Source organism: Pseudophryne corroboree, chromosome 3, assembly GCF_028390025.1.
Source record: "Pseudophryne corroboree isolate aPseCor3 chromosome 3, aPseCor3.hap2, whole genome shotgun sequence".
Lineage (NCBI taxonomy): Eukaryota > Metazoa > Chordata > Amphibia > Anura > Myobatrachidae > Pseudophryne > Pseudophryne corroboree.
This window is the reverse complement of record NC_086446.1, coordinates 676,895,330-676,917,379: the sequence shown is the minus strand read 5'-3', so window position 1 is coordinate 676,917,379 and position 22,050 is coordinate 676,895,330. Positions and strand designations below refer to the sequence as shown.

The window sequence follows — 22,050 nt, the reverse complement described above, 5'->3', positions numbered from 1 at the left end:
TTACTTTGTGGTAGAAGTAATTTATGCCCATTTTGACAATTCTGCATTAGACCCAATAACCTACTGCCACTTAGATTTAGTTCAGCAGCGGATACGTTTAAGAAAACTTTAGTTACTGCCTGACTTATCCCAAGATGCGAGCAAACAAATTTTATCAGAGCAATTGTAAAACAAACAGCTCCCTGCAATAGCATTAAAAAAACAAGTCTCTCTTAATACATACTTACGTGAATAATTTAACAGCACAAAGGCAGAACAATATTAAACAGCATTTAATATGATGAAAAGCCACTATGCTTATTGAATACAAATATGATTAAATGGCATAGATAAAAATGCAAAACAGCTTCTTAAAATAAAATACAGAAACAGAAGGACCACACTCACGTACTCTTATGTTACCTGCCAGCTGGGGAAAGGCTTGAACTTCATGGTAACGGACTGATCCGTAATCCCCCTCACTGATTATTTCAACCTTTTTATCTCTTGCCCAAAGAGGTATGCTGTTGTGCCTGTTCATATTTACAATAACTATATTGTCTTCTTGCCAACAGTTCTTTTCATGGGTTTCCAAATACATCACAACTGTTTTCTGAATATTTTATAAGAAATACGGCCTCAGTTCCCCCAAATATTGTATACATACTTGCTGACATCCTTTCTGTCCCCTCAAAAAGGGAGCAGCCAGGTGGGAGGCATGGGGAAGTGGTGCAGCCAGAAAGGTGACGCAGAGGGCGTGGTGTCATGATAGCGTCATCATGCCTCTCTCCCCCATATAAAGCGTCAATTCTCGGCATTGTAAAGTGGAGGGAGGGTCCACAGTAAACTTGAATCGTGTCACCAAGCCACTCACGTTGCAGACATCACTAGGGAAGTGGCAGCAGAGGGTGACAAGGGGACTGCAGAGTTGTCTACTTTTCCAGGTGTCCAGGAGAGACACCTGAGAATCGGGAGTCTCTCAGACGCTCTGGGAGTATAGGTATGATAGTATAACTCTGCATATATACATATGAAACATGCCTAATTTATAGTGACTCCTTGGGTAGGTGTATAATCTCTATAGGTTCCTCATTGGGCCTATATGTCATTACACTGTTTTGCCGCTTTCACAAGTTACCTATTTATTCACAAACATGTATTATATCAAAGCTTTGATCAATTGTTTCCTATAAGGAATATATATTGAACTTTGATTGAAATAAATATGGTCATTTCAGGCCAAAAAGGGATTTTAGACAATCTTTTAGGATTACTGAAAATCCTAACTGGGCAACAGAACAGAATTAAATTGCCCTTCTGTGAAAACAGGGCATCTCTGACTAAATGAGAGCAATGATCAAAGCCATGTGTTGGTTAAGTGAACAAGCCATTTTAATAAGTACAAGGTTAGAAATAAAAAAGAAACACAGTATTTGCAAGGGGTGACATGCATTCAACTGTAGCATCTGCAACGGATGTAGTTTATTTAACAGTTGTTTAATAATCTCCAGGCTGTACATTTTATCCGCAGCAGGAAGAGCTGCTTTGTGAAGCTGTCCTTTGATAATAATATTGTAAGTCGGGACGTGTATGAGTTCGCTTTTAGTTCTTGTTATGCTCAACATAACTCTAATTGCGCTAATAACTGTTCAACCATGCTCAGGAGAGGAATGGTTTCACCATGTGCAAGAATAAGGTTTCATTTCTAGGCCCTCCTCTTCAAACTTTAAGCACCACCAAGTCAAAAATGCAGTTTGCCTTATAGAAAAGAACAGGTGGTCTTCAGTTTTGCCGGCTATTGGGAACCCGGTGCACAGTATACCGGCGCCGGAATCCAGACACCCAGCATACCAAACACCTTTTCTCCCACTTGGGGGTCCATTACCCCCCTGGAAGCTCATTTGCGCTCGCCCAGCTGTCGGTATGCCGACGGTCGGGATTCCGGCACCGGTATGCTGGCCGCCGGCATACCATACTACACCCGAAAAGAACTACTTATAATGAATTGTCATACAGACTCAGTAATTAGGAACATCTGTACACGATGCTCTTTAATACAAATATCTGATCATCCAATCATGTGGCAGCAACTGAATACATAAAAGCTTTCCACAGTCACAATGGTCTATGTACTAAGCCTTGGAGGAAGATAGAGTGGACGGAGATAAACTAACAACCAACCTGCGACAGTTATTTTTCAAACACAGCCTGTATCAATGGCAGTTAGGAGCTGATTGGTTGGTACTCTCTCTCTAAAGGTGGGTACACACTAATAGATATATCTGCAGATCAATTGATCTGCAGATATATCTATGGACGGATCGAGCAGTGTGTTCAGCATACACACTGCTCGATCCGTCGGGGACTGACGTCATTAACTGGGAGGGCGTGTACACACGCCCGCCCAGTTCAGCTGTCAATCACCACCAGCCGCCGCAGCATGTGTACGGGCGGTCGGACGACCGCCCTGTACACACACAGCGACGCGCCAATATATCGATAGATATATTGGCCGTCGGCTGTGCTGCGCGGCCGACGCGATACGTCTGTGAACGACGGAGTTCACAGACGTATCGGCCGTACACACTGGCCGACGGTCCCGCGATATATCGGCCGTTCAAGAGAACGGCCGATATATCGACCAGTGTGTACGGGCCTTAAGGCTTGATCTCTCTCTAGATTTCATGCATTCAAATTAAACAGATTCATATTTTAAAAAGACAAACGCTTAAATGTTTATCAAACATCTTTATTATTCTGATGCCCACAGCACAATACTGTCCATGGGGTATATTCTGACTTAAGTAAATGAATCCTTATCTTTGAATTCACAATCCAAACTATGTGCATTGTAAAGTATTGAAAATTTGAAGTGCAATGCGTCGCCTCTGCTGGTCTGATCTTCTGAAGTGAAATGCGTCACCCCTGCTGGTCGGGTCTTCCCAGCACTGAATCAGCGACTATCCAATAATGCTAATTGCGCAGTGAACTAGAAGGATTATGTTCTACAAATCAGGTTTTCACTGTGAGGAGTCCTTCTGTTGGCTGAAAGTGTCAAATGACCGGACATTAATGGAGGACGGCTTGTTGGTAAAGGGGTGCCACTGTCCCTGGATGCTGGGGTTGTCTGTGTGGTAAGGTTTGCGTATGCGGATGATATCCAGCCCAGACTGGTTGGCCATTTTCTGCACCAGCTCAGCTATTTGCACTGCAGTTTTGCTGTTGATGTCTTCTTCTCTAATTGTACCGTTCACTGGAGACAGAACACATAGATATCAAAGTATTCACATAGCAATATCCTTTATTTCTCTCACTTCTATGTAATCAAAATATAACGGACAACAAAAATAAAGTCATTGTTACAATATAAATGCAGAGCAGTCCAAATAAGCAATCCCAAGAAGAAGAAATAAGGTGTTTTCTAGCTATTGTTTTTACTTATTCGACTACATTTTGTTCTTTAGGCTTGTTACAGTATAAATGCAGCAGTCCAAATAAGCAATCCCAAGAAAAAAGATGTTTTCTAGCTATTGTTTTTTATTTATTTTACTACATTTTTTTTCTTTAAGCTGCTATTATAACTTTTACAGTTTGTTAAATCATGTTGCTATCATAGCAACCACAGTCACATGACATAAAATGAAATGAGTAGAACGGCTATGGAAAGCCCCTTTTCCCAGCATGCTTGTTCATAGCACAACCCCTGATCACACCCTGCCGCCGCCATCATCTACATGGAGGGAGAGCCGTGACTAATCAGGTGGCACTCGCCGCAATAACAAGCTTGCGTGCTGAAATGCATTATAGATGAGAGACTTCCTCTTATCAGCCTCCACTACAGAGGGATTTTACAAAGGGGAGACTGAGTTAAAGGAGAACATGCTAAAACTACGGCTGCTAACTTCCTTGTTAAACAGATACAAAACTTGGTGTTTAAACATAAATAAAATAATATGTTTATGTGGGACTGCAGCTTTGCTGGTAAACCTTCTTTAAGCTTTTCTTCTATGAAATACTTCTAAAAGACAAACAAAACCCTTTACTGTTTACAGTATACAAAAGATTGGATCAGGTACAGCTGGTGTCATGTCTCAGACATGCCGATAATGTGGGGTTTTGTAGAATAGCTGAAATATCAAATTACAACTTCAAAACAAGATTATGTGGGTAGCACAAATACCTTTGTTTGCCACATAAAACTCACATGACCTTTCACGGAACCATCTCGCTTTCAGAGTAATCTCATCATTACACAACGTTCATGAACTCTACATATACATCTCCCTAGTGCAGTGTTTCCCAACCACGGTCCTCAAGGCACACTAACAGTCCTGGTTTTAGTGATATCCAGGCTTGAACACAGGTGACTTAATTAGTAGCTCAGTTATTTTCATTTAACCATCTGTGCTGAAGCCTGGATATCACTAAAACCTGCACTGTTGGTGTGCCTTGAGGACCGCGGTTGGGAATGCCTGCCCTAGTGCAAACATTACGCTAGACTGTACGCAGTCATGCTACGGAGAAGCTACAACTCCCAATGTGTGGGTCCGATTATCTTTGTGTGAAGGGACATAATAACCTGGAAGCAAAGCATCTTTTTCTTAGATAAGAACTATTCAATAATGTTTAGGAGAACTCAAATGGCGGAACTCGCTTAATCCAAATCCTCTTCTGAGATCACAACAATGAAAACCAACCTAAGGTGCTAAAATTAACCCGATTTCAGTCACAGTAAAAATATATAATGAAAAACATAAATTATAAAAAAAAAAAAAACTTCCTCCCTCAAAGGATTTAAATGAAGAGGAAATGAAACTTTTGTCAAAAAGATTACATTTTGCACCTGTCTCTAAACCAAGTATGTTTAATCTGTTTGTGGACTTAAATAAATATAAGGACACCAAGGGGTATATTCAATTAAGGTCGAAAGCTGCCGTCTGTCGAAAAGTTTTTGACTTTTTAAGGTCGAATCGTGATTCGACTTATTCAGTTCCCGCTATTTTTATTCGACAAGTCGGGGAATTCGACTTGTCGAATAGTACGTGAATCGGCGGTATAGCTGCCGATTCACGTACTTTTGAGGGAAACTGGGCCAAATTCGACAGGACTTTGCCCCGTTTCTGACCATCTCAGTCCGACATAAAAAAATGTCGGACTGAGATGAGGGACCTTAGAGGAAGAGAGGGGGTAGAGCCGCGGGGAGACAGGGGAAAGCAACACTACAGTACAGCGCTGCAGGAGGATGTGTCACAGCCGCGCCGCTCACGGCCGCGTCCACCCGGCTCCAGCAAGTGAGGGCAAGCTTGCTGGAGCCGGATGGACACTGCCGTGAGGTCTGGCTGCTGTGAGACATCCTTCTGCAGCGCTGCTGTAGCACTGCTCTCCTCCGTCTGCCTGCGGCTGTCCCCGCTGGTCTCCCCCCTCTCCTCTGCTCACAGGTCTCAACTCAATTTGACTTTTTTTAAAGTCGAATTGACATGGGATTGAATAGGGGTTTTCGGATCCATTCCGACAAGTGCACGTCGGAATGGATCCGACTCTAATTGAATATACCCCTAAGTAGAAAGCGTTTTTTTTGCCCTAAAGAGAAAGGGGTCCACTGATTTCCCAATTATCTTAGATGACAATGATAGTGTAGCTTTGTCTATTTTAGAATCCCTTTATACTGAAGAAGACTTGGATCTAATAGGGAATAATGAGGAATTTATTTAGGATGTCAATCCTAGAACCAAATTCAGGAGAAAATCAGATGATTTTTTACCCTCTTCAATATAGAAGCCCATATGTAGAGAGTTTCTATAAGACTACTTTGGAGGATTTTAGACAGATGTGCCTTAAAACAGATAATCATTCCTTTAGGGATAATCTCACCCAGGGTGAAAGGATGGCCCTAAAAAGTCTCAGTGCCAATCATGATTTAGCAATTATATCAGCAGACAAGGGCGGATGGGGGGGTTGTTGTCTTAGATAAAGAGAACTACCTTAAGGTAGCCCGGAGACAATTGGGTGGCCTAGCACTTTATAGGAAGCTGGATAGTAACCCTACTACCATCTTTCAGACAAAGCTAAAATCATTACTTCTCAAAGCCAATGTTACGGGAGCAATATCCAACAACACTTTTAATTTTCTTTTCACAACTCACTCTGTGGTGCTCACATTTTATTTTCTTCCAAATATTCACAACACACTCATTTCGCCCCCGGGTAGGCCAATTTCGGGTGTGGGATCTTTAAACAATCTTTCACATTATGTGGACTCTTTTTTGCAGAAGCACGTTAAAAGGTACAACACATTTTTTAAATTTACTTAAAGACATACAATGGAGGGAGAATTATTTTTGGTCACATGTGATTTTGAATCACTGTATTCAAGCATTCCACAGGATTTAGGGGTAGAAGCGGTAGGTCACTATCTAAGAACGGATGACTCTATACTGTAGAAATTGCGGGAATTTATTATAGATGCTATTAAGTTCATATTGCATCATAATTATTTTGTTTTTGATCGGCAATATTTTCTACAGCTGCAGGGGACAGCGATGGGGAGTAGATTAGCCCCCAGTTTCGCAAACCTCTACATGGGGCTGTTCGAGGAACAGAATGTGTGTGTTGGGGGGGGGATCAGGTCCTATATTGTCGTTTTATCGACTATTTATTTTTGATATGGGGATGCAGTGAGAATGCTTTAAAATATATTTTTGACAGGGTTAAACAATAACCATTTTGGTGTAAATTTCACTTGTGTGTATCACAGAGAGAGGATTTCGTATTTGGAAATTGCACTTGAGGTGGAAAATAATGTCTTAACCACACAAAACTATGTTAAGGAAGAGGATCAAAATACATTTTTGAATTATGGGAGCAGTCATCTCCAGAAATGGAGAAACAATATCCCAAAGGCACAATTTATTCGGATGAAAAGAAATTGTTAGAATGATCAAAAATATGAGTCACATGCAGGGAGATTGTGGGATTCATTTCTTGAACAGGGTTACCTGGTGGAAGTTATAAAGAAGGCCTATGAGGAAGTCAAGGATATGGATAGGTTAGAATTATTGAGATATAGGGATCAGAGATTAGGACATCAGGGGAGAGATAGACCTGTTAGCTTTGTCACTAAATATAATTCCCATGTGAAGGATATCCAAAGGATCATTAGAAAAAATAGTGTATTACTAGGAATGGATGAGTTATTAGAAGGCTCTGAAGTTTAGGATAGGGTTGTATTTCGGAAATCAGATAACCTTAAATGTAGACTAGCACCAAATCACTTTAAAAATAAACAAGTGCAGATTAAATGATAGAATATCATGGTTACCTCAGAAACCATTGGGATTTCATAGATGTGGTAAAGACAGGTGTGGGACATGTGAACGTAGTGATAGAAAGAATACTGACTGTGGGGGTAATTCAGAGTTGATCGCAGCAACAAATTTGTTAGCAGTTGGGCAAAACCATGTGCACTGCAGGGGAGGCAGATATAACATTTGCAGAGAGAGTTAGATTTGGGTGGGTTATTTTGTTACTGTGCAGGGTAAATACTGGCTGCTTTATTTTTACACTGCAATTTAGATTTCAGCTTGAACTCACCCAAATCTAACTCTCTCTACACGTTATATCTGTCCCCCCCCACCCCTGCACTGCACATGGTTTTGCTAACAAATTTGCTGCTGCGATCAACTCTGAATTACCCCCTTTGTCTCTTTTGTAACAAAGGAAAGGTTTATCATTAAAGATTTTATAAATTGCAGTTCCAGTTTTGTAGTTTATTTGTTGGAGTGTGGATGCGGTATGCAATATGTAGGACGCACCACAACAAAAGTTCATACTAGGTTCACGGAACATTAAAAGGAACATTTTTAATAAAGTCACACTGTTTGTCTTTGCATGTTACCAATTGTAGCAAAAAGGTAATATTTGAGGATATGAGGATGAAGGCGATTGGACAGATAAGGACCACCAACAGGGGCAGTGATCGCTTTAATCTGTTATGTAATGGGCAGTACACACAGGGAGATTTCTCCCAGAGATGTTTGCTGAGATCTAGCACAGACCGCTCAGCACATATACAGCGCGATGCGTGCTGAGCGAGGAAGGGAAACGCTCATTTTACCCAGAAATGAAATGAGCGATTAACAGGCAAATATAGTAGCGGCGATAGCGACGCGCATTGCTATCGCTATGGGGCATACACACAGAGATCTGTGCTTAATTTCTAAGCAATCTAGTCAGATTGCTTCGAAATTTAGCACGGATCTCTCAGTGTGTACCCCCCTTAAGAGGGAAGCATACTGGATTTTCTATTTACGAACATTAAACCCACAAGGGTTAAATGACACAGTCGAGCTGAATAATGCTTAGAGCTTAATGATCATAAACGATTACACCATTTCCCTCCTTCTAGATCTATATATAAATGTGTATTTTTGTCTTTATATTATCTTTGGTATATATACTATTCTATACATTACGTATATTTATGCACTTTATGTGATACCCTATAGGGAGTCAGTATGACAAGCTGCTTTATTTTTGATTTTGCACAGAACTGTACCGTGAAACAGATTGTATGTTTTTAATGTATTAATGAATTGTAACTGTGAAGCTGAAGTACAGAGACTCTGTTCTGCGTTATAAACAGTATATGGAGAGTCATCCGTTGAATGACACGTAGTTTGAACCCACGATAGTGCGCATGCGCAATACTGAATGACACGCAGTTGGAATGCAAGATGGACGGCGGGAGAAAGCGGAGATTTCCAGTCTATTTAAACCCCGATATGACTGGGGAGTGGTATCCTTCTGATGAAGCCGCTGATGAAATTGGAAGCGGAGAAACGCGTTAAGGCTACTTGTGGTCTGGTGTTGTTCGTGGGCAAAGACCTCTGAGGAAAGTCGCGACCTACTGGGAAATTAGACCCATCACCAAGCTACCTTACAGAAAGTGGGTGAGAGATAGCGTATCTATGTGGAGCGCTTACTCAGAATAAATTACCAGCAGTTGATTCTGATGGAATGAAACATCTTACCATTTGAATGCTTTGAAACATTGGCTGTATGTATCCTGTCTGAATGGACAGAGTCTATGTTTGAGAGTCTGACTAACTACTACACCTGGGAGCCAATTATCAGTAGTAAAGGAATCTATGTCCTTTGGATTGGATTTTCTGAACATTGCTCCTTGACATTTATAACTAATTTGGCCAGAGAGGTGGCTAAGTTTTATCTGAATACAGGCATGGATTTTAAACAATTTCCATTAAAAATATTTATTATACAAATAATACACTCGGCCGGTGTTACATATTAATAATCACATTAGATGGATGCATAAAACAACTCATGAAATCCTTGTTCTTTTTTCGTTTCTTGCAACAAAGTAATAATAAGTTGTTTCTCACTTAGGGACAGCAGCACTTCAATTATTTGTGTGTGTTTTTTATTTGATCTATGATAAGGGATTAGGTGGTCTCCTGGTGGGGCCGCAGCTGTTCCAAAGTGTGTGTGTGTGTGTGTGATTATATATATATATATATATATATATATATATATATATATACACACACACACACACACACACACACACACACGCACACATTTGAAAGACTGTATTATACCGAGTAAAACAGCCAGCACCTAGTATTTGCCATTTAGTGACATAGCTCTTTTTGTGTTTCTTATTAGTGCATAGAAATAGATACTTACCTATAATGAATATCAATAAACTGTGCAATGAAGAACAAAAATTGTGAAAAAACAAACATACCTGCAAGTATGCTGAAATATTTTTTTTAAATTATATAGAATGCTGACAATGCAGACATCCGGAATCCTGGTGCACAGGGACTATTCCCACTTGTGGGTGTCCACGACACCCATAGAGTGAGAATAGAATCTGTTGCGAACACCGCGCCACCAACCCTGCAAGGGCATTCTGCCAGACGGGATGCCGCTGTTGGGATCTTCACAGCAGGCATCCTACCGGTACATTGTATGTATTCCATATATATGATTTATTAAACCATGTAAGGACAATATAAAAAGTATACAAAAAAAAAAAAACCGCATACCACACAAAAGAAAAAGATGCAATACTGAATGCACAAAGGATTAACCATGTATATACACAAATACACATAGATAAAAAGGTGGCAAATGAAATCCAGGACAAAAGAATGTGTGAGATACTGCAAGACCATTTGTCCCATGTACCGGGGAGTCTACAGTATATATATATATATATATATATATATATAATTATTTATTCATTTTACACATACTAGCGAACAACCAACCATTCCATTAATGCTACAATGAAGTCTAATGGAGAACATGGTTGACGACGCTAGACATAGCCAGAGGCGCTCCAGCAGGTCAGCCTGATACTTTGTCTTGTTGCTACTGTTCTGTTGCTATAGGACAATTGTTTTGTTTTAACTTTTAGAAATAGCAACTAATCCCCTTCACTATACTTTCTACTAATGCTTGGCACTAAACGCAGAGTATCCACATCAGATGCAGACAGACACAGGAGATAGACAGGAGCAGCAGTTAGTTTATATACAGTACTGTTGAGCACTGCTGTATATGGGGGCCAATTCAGAGCGAGGCAAGAAAAAAAAAAAAAAGGAATAGCTCTACATTGGGACATACCATGTTGTCATGTCAGGGATACACATATATGTATTATACCCCTTTTCCACTAGAATTCTCAGGTCTGACCCGGGATTTGGAACACGGTTCCAAGCCAGGTCAGACCCGAGACGGAACCCTTTTCCACAACAGTTTACAGCCCTGTGGCTGGCGCTTGGAGAGGACGCCATCTCCAAGAGCCAGGAAAACCGGCAGATAGGGACCCTCAGGGCATGGGCCTCGGCCCCTTTAGGCTACACCCCCAACACAGTCACACTGGGGGCAAGCCCAGCACTCTGGAAGCTGCTGGGCTGCCCCCAGCCTCCGGCACACACTTTCCCGGCCAGCGCTGCTGTCTACATAGCAGGACAGACAGCAGCGCTGTTCCCCCCAATCTCCCGACGTCTGCGGGACACTGCGGTCAGGGAGGTATGGGCTCTAGGCATGTTGTAAACGGGTCCCGGGTGGGATGACCCAGGTAACCCGTTTACACTACACCCTTACCTGGGACCAACCAGGTAGCTACCCGAAGAGGATTCCCAAGTTACTTGACCCAGGTTTTTTCAGAGGGAGCAGTTTCCACTACCAAAAACCCGAATCGATGCGCACGCCCGTGCAAAAACCTGGTTTTTTTTAGATAGTGGAAAAGGGGTATTATATACTGCATGCAGGGTAAATACTGGCTGCTTTTGCATGTAGCTCACAAAAGCTGGACAGCTTTATTTTTAAACTGCAATTTAACTTTGACATAGGACACGACCTCTCAGATCTCTGTGCATTTTAAACCTCTCCCACCTGCAGTGCTACACGGTTTTACCAAAGTTATTCCTTTTCGTCTTGTCTCCCAACCCCCAATCAGCCCCAAAAACGCTTTTTCACAAATTAAGTATAACCTCTAACTTCCCACTCACATCAGGACCATGTATCTACAATGCATTGCAGTTCTGTACAATTCCCCCAATGGAGACACATAAGTTGGGATAGTCCCAAGTTCCATCATTTTACTGATATATTACCAAAAATATAAACATGCTTTGCACATGTTACAAGATTCATCTGATGGGACAGAGTGACATCCTCAACACACTCACAATGTAGATTTTGGGTAGCACAGGTGGTGTAACTGTTAGCATTGCGTCCTCACAGCACTGAGGTTATGGGTTTGATTGTGGAGATTTCATATTCTCCCTGTGCTTGCGTGGGTTTCCCCTGGGTGTTCCAGTTTCCTCTCACAATCCAAAAATATACTGGTAGGTTAACTGGCTCCCAACAAAATGAACCCTAGCATGAATGTATGTGCGTGTACATGTGGCAGGGAATATAGATTGTAAGCTCCACTGGGGCAGGGACTGATGTGGAGTGGGCAAATAGTCTCTATAAAGCGCTGCGGAATATGTGTGCGCTATATAAATAACTGGAAAACAGGATTTTAATTACCTACCGGTAAATCCTTTTCTCGTAGTCCATAGAAGATACTGGGGTTCCATTTAGTACCATGGGGGGTATAGATGGATCCACTAGGAGCCATGGGCACTTTAAGAATTTGATAGTGTGGGCTGGCTCCTCCCTCTATGCCCCTCCTACCAGACTCAGTCTAGGAAACTGTGCCCGAGGAGATGGACATACTTTGAGAGAAGGATATAAAGGATAGTGGTGAGATTCCGAACCAGCACACACAAACCAGAGGGACACAAACCAGAGGAAAGATATGCTAACCCAACTTTAAATAGGAACAGCAACAGCTGAACCACCAATACTTAACCAAGTAACATTGCAGGAAGAACAAAGCACTGGGCAGGCGCCCAGTAACCTCTACAGACTACGAGAAAATTATTTACTGGTAGGTAATTAAAATCCTATTTTCTCTTACGTCCTAGAGGATACTGGAGTTCCATTTAGTTCCATGGGGATGTACCAAAGCTCTCAAACTAGGTGGGAAAGTGCTGAGGTTCCTGCAGAACTGACTGACCAAACTGAAGGTCCTCAGAGGCCAAAGTATCGAACTTGTAAAACTTAGCAAACGTGTTCGAACCAGACCAAGTAGCCACTCGGCAGAGCTGTAAAGCCGAGACACCCCGGGCAACCGCCCAGGAAGAGTCCACCAACCTAGTATAGTGGGTCTGTACAGACTTTGGAACCGGCAAACCTGCCGTGGAATAAGCATGCTGGATAGTGAGCCTGATCCAGCGTGCAATTGTCTGCTTTGAAGCAGGACACCCAATTTTATTGGGATCATAGAGAACAAACAGCGAGTTGGATTTCCTGTGACGAGCTGTCCTCTTTACGTATACCTTCAAAGCCCTCACAACATCCAAAGACTTTGAAGTAGCAGAGGTGTCTGTAACAACCGGAACCACAATAGGTTGGTTGATGTGAAACGCAGACACCACTTTAGGAAGATATTGCTGACTAGTTCAGAGTTCAACTCTGTCCTCATGGAAAATTAAATAGGGGCTTTGTGAGACAAAGCCCCCAGCTCCAACCCACGTCTTGCTGGAGCCAAGGCCAACAGTGTGACGGTCTTCCACATAAGATATTTTATGTCCACCTCCTGTAACAGTTCAAACCAGTCCGATTGGAGGAACTGCAGCACCAAATTGAGATCCCAAGGTGCCGTGGGAGGCACAACGGAAGGTTGGATGTGCAGAACACCTTTCAAGAACGTCTGGACCTCAAGGAGAGAAGCCAATTGTTTTTGAAAGAAAATGGACAAGGCCGAAATCAGGACTTTTATGGAGCCCAGAGGTAGGCCCACATCCACAACTGCCTGCAAAAAAAGCAGGAAACGTCCCAGATGAAATTCCACCACAGAATAATTTCTGCTCTCACACCAAGAGACGTATTTCTTCCAAATATGGTGGTAATGTTTAGACGTTACCCCCTTCCTGGCTTGGATCATAGTCGGGATAACTTTGTTAGGGATCCCACTTCTGGCTAGAATCAGCTGTTCAACTTCCATGCCGTCAAACGTAGCCGCGGTAAGTCCTGATAGACGAACGGGCCCTGGTGCAGAAGATCCTCGCGAAGCGGTATAGGCCATGGATCTTCGAGGAGCATCTACAGAAAGTTCGCGTACCAGGCCCTTCTTGGCCAGTCCGGAGCAATGAGTATTGCTTGAACCTTTTCCCTTTTTATTTGCTTTAGAATTCTTGGGATCAGAGGAAGTGGAGGAAACACGTACACCATCTGATAGACCCATGGAGTCATCAGAGCGTCTACCGCCGCTGCCTGTGGGTCTCTCGACCTGGACCAATACCGCTTGAGCTTCTTGTTGAGACGAGAGGCCATCATGTCAATTTGTGGATATCCCCATCGACATGTTAAGCACCCGAACACTTCCGAGTGAAGGCCGCACTCCCCCGGGTACAGGTAGTGTCTGCTGAGGAAGTATGCTTCCCAGTTGTCTACTCCCGGAATGAAGACCGCAGACAACGCCACAGCATTTTTTTCTGCCCAGAGGAGAATTCTTGACACCTCTGACATTGCTGCTATGCTTTTCGTTCCGCCCTGTCGGTTTATGTACGTCACTGCCGTCACATTGTCCGACTGGACCTGAATGGCCCACTCTTAAAGAAGAGATGAGGCCTGCAGAAGGGCGTTGTATATGGCCCTGAGTTTCAGAATGTTGATCGGAAGGATGACTTCCTGACTTGACCATCTTCCTTAAAACTGACCCCCCTGGGTGACTGTTCCCCAACCTCTGAGGCTAGCGTCCGTGGTTAACAGGATCCAGTTTTGAATTCCAAACCTCCGACCCTCGACGAAGTGAGAAGTCTGTTGCCACCACAGAAGGGAGATTCTGGCTTTTGGCGACAGACGGATCCTCTGGTGCACGTGAAGATGTGATCCGGACCATTTGTCCAACAGATCGAGCTGGAAGGGTCTTGCGTGAAACCTTCCGTATTGAAGCGCCTCGTAAGAGGCCACCATTTTCCCCAGAAGACGAATGCATAGATGCACTGATATCCGGGTTGGCTTCAGGACATCCCGAACCATCAACGGGATTACCAATGCCCTTTCCAACGGAAGGAACACTTTCTGCGACTCCGTGTCCAGTATCATTCCCAGGAATGGAAGCTTCCGTGTTGGCTCCAGGTGAGATTTCGGAAGGTTCAGAATCCACCCGTGATCCTGGAGAAGTGTGGTTGAGAGGCCAATGCTGTCCAGCAACCTCTCCCTGGACGGCGCCTTTATCAGAAGATTGTCCAGGTACGGAATTATATTCACTCCCTGTTTGGGGAGGGGATGCAGTCAGTTTACCTCCAATCAAAATCCTGACGTTCAAAATCCCGACACCAATTGACTGATGGTCAAAATACCGACAAGGTAAAAATCCCGACATGGACAAAATACTGACATTTAAAATACCGACAAGGTCAAAATACCGACAGGTAAAATGCCGACAGGTCAAAATACCGACATGAGTTTTTCATGATTTTTTTCATTGAAACCGACTTGTTCATACTTTACCATCCCAGTGGACCTGGAGGGGGAATATAATAGTGTGCCGAGCATAGCGAGGCACCGTGCCCGAAGCATGGCAAACACAGCGAGCCATGCGAGGGGACGCGGTACACTTTATATGGTATCCATGTTGACTTATGTCGACATACACACAAAAACAACAAGAAAACGTGTGTCGGTATTTTGACCTGTCGGCATTTTACATGTCGGTATTTTGACCTTGTCGGTATTTTGTCCATGTCGGGATTTTGACCATCGGTCAATTGGTGTCGGGATTTTAAACGTCGGGATTTTGATTGGAGGCATTTCATACCGATCCCTTTGGGGAGTATAAACATCATCTCTGCCATCACTTTGGTGAATACCCTCGGTGCCATGGAGAGACCAATGGCAGGCAGTGCAAACCGTAGATAAGCCTGATGAGGCGGCCGGATCGGAATGTGAAGGTACGCATCCTTGATATCCAGAGACACTAGGAATTCCCCTTCCTCCACACCTGAGATCACCGCTCTCAGAGACCCCATCTTGAACTTGAACACTCTTAAGAACGGGTTCAAGGACTTGAGGTTCAGAATCATCCGTACCGAATCGTCCGGTTTCGGTACTACAAACAAGTTGGAATAGTACCCCTTGTTGTGCAGATGAGGTGGAACTGGAACAATGACTTGAATCTGTACCAGTTTTTGTATTGCCTGCTGTAAAGTTATACTTGCCTCTTGTGAAACTGGTAAGCCTGATTTGAAGAATCTGTGAGGTGGGAGCTCTTGGAACTCCAGTCTGTAGCCCTGGGAAATAAGAGCTATGACCCAGGGATCTTGGCACGAACTTGACCAGATGTGACTGACTAAGTATTGTGTCATTCTCATTGTGGGATAATTTCGTAGAAATATTGGAGATCATTCCTTTAATGGAATTGACCCACTCTGGTTCAGCCCCAATATTCTGGGAAGGTGCACTGCCCTGAGTACCCAGTAGTGAGCCCCCTGGTGAAGAGGAACACTCCGCTGTACAAGAAACACACTCTTTGCCTGACATAATGTAAATGTGACAGCACACACACACACACACACACAGGAAAAGGTTAAGCACAATTAACCCAGAAAGAGCCCTTCAGGGAGACACAGAGTTATTTGGAGCCAGCCTCCACCGCGCCCTTATCGCTAATGCCAAGCTTAGCCAGGTCGCAGACTAAGTACTCTGATAGAGGATTTAGTACACTAATAATCGTCTCCCCCCCTGCTATGACCCCCTGATACCGCTGAGGTAATCTGGAGTCTCTCTGGAGGAGCTGCGCGTCCCTGTCAGTCAGCGTCTGTGTCCACTGCAGAGGGAAAATGGTGCTGGTGAGCTGCAGGATCCGCTCATAGTGAAGGCACCGCCCCTGCAATGGCGCGCAGTCTTCCCGCTTTTTTATACTGGATGAGGTAATCTGGTGCTTAAAATGGAGAGAAAACCGTTTTAAGGCTGTTTTTGCCTGTGTGGGTACTGTGTACAGTGTACTGAGACGCAGCTGCATACTGTGCCTGGAGACACATTCCGCCCCGGTTAGAAGCCGTGCGTCTCCAGTACCCTCATGCCACCATAATGGCCGGCGCCCCGCTAACCAGGACGCCAGCTTTGTACTCACCACTCTTCATTCTTCTGGCTCTATTAGGGGTGGTGGCGGTCTGCGGGAATGTTCGCTCGCCGTGGTGGGGCTTGCAAATAGTTCCCTCTGGAGCTCAGTGCCCTGTCAGCGGGGAACGGGACCATTAACCCTTCAAGAGGTTGGGCCGTCCCCCCCCTAAGTCCTAGAAGCAGGCAGGCTGATGCCATCCAACCCTGCCTGAAAATAACAAACATAAAATAAATGCAAAAAACTCTTCAGGAGCGTCCATAAGCGTGAACGACTCCTCCGGGCACATTTTCTAAACCGAGTTTGGTAGGAGGGGCATAGAGGGAGGTGCCAGCCCACACTATCAAATTTTTAAAGTGCCCCTGGCTCCTAGTGGACCTGTCTATACCCCCCATGGTACTAAATGGAACCCCAGTATCCTCTAGGACGCAAGAGAAATAATAATGATTTGTTGGGCTTTAATTGCACAATCACAATAAACTTTCAGTTTGAAACTTTTCCACTGAAGATTATTGATGAATTGAATCATATTAGAACAGGTACTGTAGACTTATATAGCAATAACCAATCCCTCTACATTTACGTACATCATCCTAGCTCTCCGCTCACATGTCATGTCATGGTGGTTGGATTACTTTGTGGTCATATTGCTCTGCACGGATGTGTTTCAAACAATTACCATATTTACAATTAGTAAATATACCCCTCAGTGCATACTTATTTAATAGGATTATTATTTACATTTTGTTAAAACTGGACTTTACCTTTAAAGGCATGCAGGTTCAAATAATAAATTATATAGGTTGATTAAAATATCACCGCTAGATAGAAATACATTATAACAGGTCGTCTTCAAACATAGACTTGAAATGTGGGTACAGTGCCACCTGGTGGAATGTGACATAATTACAACCACACTGACAAAAGTGATGAAGGCTGGGGTGAATTTTTATTAGCTCCGCCTCTTATTTCTTTGGTTACCACTGGAAAACTAAATTAAACAGTTTGGGGTTTATTGCTCACAAAAATCAGATTACAGATTTATCACTTTTCTCAATTCATGAGAACAGGATCCTAATACTGCTATAATGGTGTGAAGAATTAAAAACTGTGAACAAAAATATCTATCAGATAAGGGTCATGGGCATCAGTTACAAATTAATGGGATGCTCTAGACCAGTGGTTCTCAAACTCGGTCCTCAGGACCCCATACGGTTCACGTTTTCCATGTCACCCAGCAGCTGCACTGTACATCTCCAACTGTCACATTTTAAAAATCTACAGGAGACCTGGAAAACATGAACCATGTGGGGTCCTGAGGACAGAGTTTGAGAACCTGTGCTCTAGACCATGGGTCTGACTCAGACCTGTACAAGTCAGATGGCGGGGGGGGATGGGGTCATGCGCAGGATTCATTATGCGCGTGTGCAGAACAGGTCCTGAGAGCGTACACGGACAAAGCCAAGCCACAACCATCACACCTCATCAGAATGAATAGTGCATGGTGCATGAAGCCAAATACAGAGGACAGCTAGAATTCACAGTAACGGGCGTAAGTGTTTTACAAAAGAATCTAATTAATCAAGTAATGAAGACTCCCAAACTTTTCCGACTGGATCTTCTGTGGCTCTTCCAGACAGTGTCGTAGCAGGGCCACCCTAGGCCAGCACACCCCGGTCCCATTGCATGAGACATCACATAAGCTGCAGGAGCAGGAAGATACCTGCTCAGGTCCTTAGGATACTGGAAAAGGGTGTCCTCAGGACAGTGACCACACCACCCCTACAACACTGAGTGACGGCACCAGTTGCACACTCTTCAATACGGCCCTGATTTCAGAGTAGAGCATATACCCAGCTCAGGGCTGAATGAGGATCTTACTAAACAGAAAAGTGTTAGGGTATGTCAGATATACAATACGGCACAGGGTACAATGTTCCAGTACTTACAATATTCCCCCACCACCTTGGCCACTCTGCATTGCTTGGGGCTGACATACACAACAATGCTAGGATTCTGCTTGGCAAAGTCTACTACTTTCTCTTCAATAAATTCTCTGAAATTAGAAGAAAAAATTGCAAACGTTCAAGTTATTGTTTAAAGACTGTATTCACCACCTCCAGCAGCATTTGCAAAAATGTTTTGTTTTTTCTATAAATTACATACCCGCTCCATTGACTGCCATTACTCCAGCATCTATGTTTAAGGATCACACATCAATATTTGTACTTAAGCATTATATCGCATCTTTTACTCCGGAATGGAGGAAGGCAATTCAGTCATGAAAGAAGACAGAGCTCCGCAGGATGCGCTTCAGCCAATCAGAGCGGTCAATGTGAATGTAGCAGGCCCTGTCCCAGTACTACATGAGGGCTACTAGCAGATAGGAAGCAGGACTGACAGGTTGTGACGTTGTTGCCCCTGTACCATTAGTGTTTACCAGAACCTAGTATGCCTTGTGATATTCCCCCCCCCCCCCCCCCCCATCTGTATTTTCACACTTGTATGGCATTATCCTTTAGAACATAAATGCATACCGTATGCAGCATTTTTCCCGTAGCTCTACTGGGCCTATTATACAGAAACATATCAATTGTGCTAATTAAACTTTACAGGGTGTGTGTGAGCAGGAGGGCTAGCATACAGAGGAAAGGCGATCCTTGAGGAAAAATGCCAGCAGTGAACAGGCCCAGGGCAGGGACACAATCGCAGCAGGATGGTGCCATGCGATCAGGTCATCCCACCAAACCATGAAACACGAGCCAATTCACACAGAGGGGGCACCAGAGGACCCAGCACTAGCTCTGGGTATATTAAACAGTGAGGTGTAGTGGGGTCAGTGCCTGGGGAGGCACTGGATGAACCTCCCCCCCAAAAAAACAACAACTGGGGTTCCCCATATCTAAACAAAACCAGCACCACGCTGAACCAGCCAGGGGGAGTAATGCCATAGCAGGGGGGACACTCGGTGTAGGGTCCCCATCTGCCATCTCATTAAACTTCCCCAAACCAGTCAGCCCAGGGCTGGAATTCCTCGGAAAGCGGGGACCCCAGAAAAAAAAAAATGGGGTCCCTCTTCCCGAGCAACAACCAGCACTGGGCTGAAAGCCCCAGTGCTATGCCCCCCACCCCTGGTGGCGGTGGGTACGGGGTTCATGACATAGTAATATTGTTCTTTACAGGCGGCCTACAGGTCCCAGCAAACCTGGCCAAGCATGCCGGCACGTGGAGAACCACAAGTGCTAGCATGCCCGGACATTAACGGCCTGCTGGCACCTGTAGTCCGCCTGTAAAGAAAATATTTAAATAAATACAAGACACAATTTATTTAAAAAAGTTTATTGTGCAGCATCTTCAGCTGGGGGCAGCGGCCTTTAGGCAGTTCTTTTGCATGGCCGCCGCCTCCCATGCCTTCCCGGCATCTTCTGTCTTCACCTGGGGGGCAGCAGCTTTTGGGCAGCTCTTTTGCATGGCCACCGCCTCCCAGGCCTTCCCGGCGTCTTCTGTCTTCACCTGGGGGGCGGCGGCCTTTGGACAGCTCTTTTGCATGGCCGTCGCCTCCCAGGACTTCCCGGCATCTTCTGTCTTCATCTGGGGGGCAGCAGCCTTTGGGCAGCTCTGTTGCATGGCCGCCACCTCCCGGGCCTTCCCGGCGTTTTCTGTCTTCACCTGGGGGGCGGCGGCCTTTGGGCAGCTCTTTTGCATGGCCGCCGCCTCCCAGGACTTCCAGGCGTCTTCGGTCTTCGGGAGCTCTCCGCCGGGGGACTGACTGCCGCTGCCTCGCGCTTGCTTTTATAAGCCAGCCCCGAGGGGCGGAGCGATGATGCGGCGAGCCGTAATTGGCTCGCGGCGGCCATCTTAGATTAAAAAAATTACGCTAGCGGCGCCATTTTTTAAATTGGAATCGCTCAGCTCCACTGCCAAACTCCGCAAAAATGAAAGGGAAGGGATTGGATCCTCTTGGATTCAGGCCTGCCATCTTGCCAACCGGGTTACCCCGCCGCCGCTAACGCCACACATCCCGCTGCCCAACAAGTGATGACAGCGGATCCATCACTGGACAACTGTATCCAGTGACAGATCCGCTGTCCAATCACATCTGGGTGATTGACAGGGGCGTGCTTTCATGTGCAGTGAACGGGAGGCACCACTATCGGTGCCTCTCAAACCTATTTTTAATGGAGAATTGGTTGTTATAATACAAAGCAGATTCTTATGACACAGAATCTGTGTCATAAGTAACTTCTTTGTATTATTTCAACCACAAATGACAGGGGAGGCACTGCCTCCCCTGACTGCATCTCCCTGTATTAAAAGACTATTATAGTTGATAACACAGCTTTAGGGGCCGCCAATTGTACATCAGGTTCACACAGAAATGGCCACCGTGTAACTAATAAACATACCCAACTCCCTCTCAGCTCTGGATGTAGCCTAGAGTGGGACACATGGACCTGTGTAATTCATTAGTGTCCCAGTATAAAGCTAGGGGACAAATGCAGGATTTCTAGAGAGGAAGGGGGGGGGGGGGTTTACCACAATCTGCGGAATATTGGAGCAAGTGCGGGAGTCTGGAGGAGTATTGTGCTTTTTATATACTGATATTAGTAATAATTATTGTAACACTATAGACGGAATATAGCATAGGCTGTATCAAACATTTAACTAATATAAATTACATAAGTGGTCAGGAAAAGATTAAACATCTCATAATAAATAAATAAATTACATAAATATAATAGAACCAGGAGAAGGACTGCAACTTTCTAAGCACACATTCTCCCACCACATGGTAAGGTGCCTGTCTCCTCTTCTTGGTAGCTACTCTCTGGTCCAGTGCACTGATTGAGGGCCCAGATCCACACATACAGAAAACTGTGTAGAAGAAGTTGCTATACTGGGTATGTGCAGCAGTTCCACTCTTTCCCTTAAACTGCATGTTGCAGCAGTTCGAGTAATCATTTTACATGCTATTGTGGTCAAAATTTGAGCCACTGTGTAAGGAGGGGGGTTTCCGGTTAATCAGAATCCCCCCTCGTGTTTACATCAGAAAGGGTTAGTATGGTAAGCCTAGGTATGGATGGTGCGCCTGGCAGGAGGGTATAGATGGCAGTGCTGCGTACCTTGCTCCCCGGGAGGGCTGGGCATCCTTGCTGAAGATCAGGCTGAGCCTCTTCAGCTGGCACACGTACCTCCCCACCCCATTCTGCAGCACACTCTGCAGAAAGCGGCTCGGAGAGCCCCGGGACGTCATCACCGACACAATGCACCTTCTCCAGCCTATGCCAGGGGTGACCCAGTCACCGGAGCACCGCCCAGTAACCCGGATAACCTTCCTGCCCGCAGAGGCTGCATGCGGC

The 22,050-nt window shown here is 44.5% G+C and overlaps 1 protein-coding gene across 1 annotated transcript; it reads right to left on the bottom strand.

The window, feature by feature from the left end:
- Positions 1-2,712: 2,712 nt before the first annotated feature.
- MRPL43 (mitochondrial ribosomal protein L43) lies at positions 2,713-22,035 on the bottom strand. The gene is made up of 3 exons (XM_063961910.1): positions 21,814-22,035; positions 18,640-18,746; positions 2,713-3,232 (listed from the first exon to the last, which is right to left on the bottom strand). Exons 1-3 carry the CDS (start codon positions 21,942-21,944, stop codon positions 3,000-3,002), a joined length of 471 nt encoding a protein of 156 aa, XP_063817980.1. The 5' UTR covers positions 21,945-22,035; the 3' UTR covers positions 2,713-2,999.
- Positions 22,036-22,050: the final 15 nt, after the last annotated feature.

What these genes read in the sequence shown, in the direction of transcription:
- MRPL43 (XM_063961910.1), bottom strand. Translation starts at nt 21,944, where the DNA reads ATGACGTCCCGGGGCTCTCCGAGCCGCTTTCTGCAGAGTGTGCTGCAG. An exon ending in CAGCCCTCCCGGGGAGCAAG is followed by an intron (nt 18,747 to 21,813) that starts GTACGCAGCACT and finishes TTCTAATTTCAG; the next exon opens with AGAATTTATTGAAGAGAAAG. An exon ending in CAAGGTGGTGGGGGAATATT is followed by an intron (nt 3,233 to 18,639) that starts GTAAGTACTGGA and finishes TTCTGTCTCCAG; the next exon opens with TGAACGGTACAATTAGAGAA.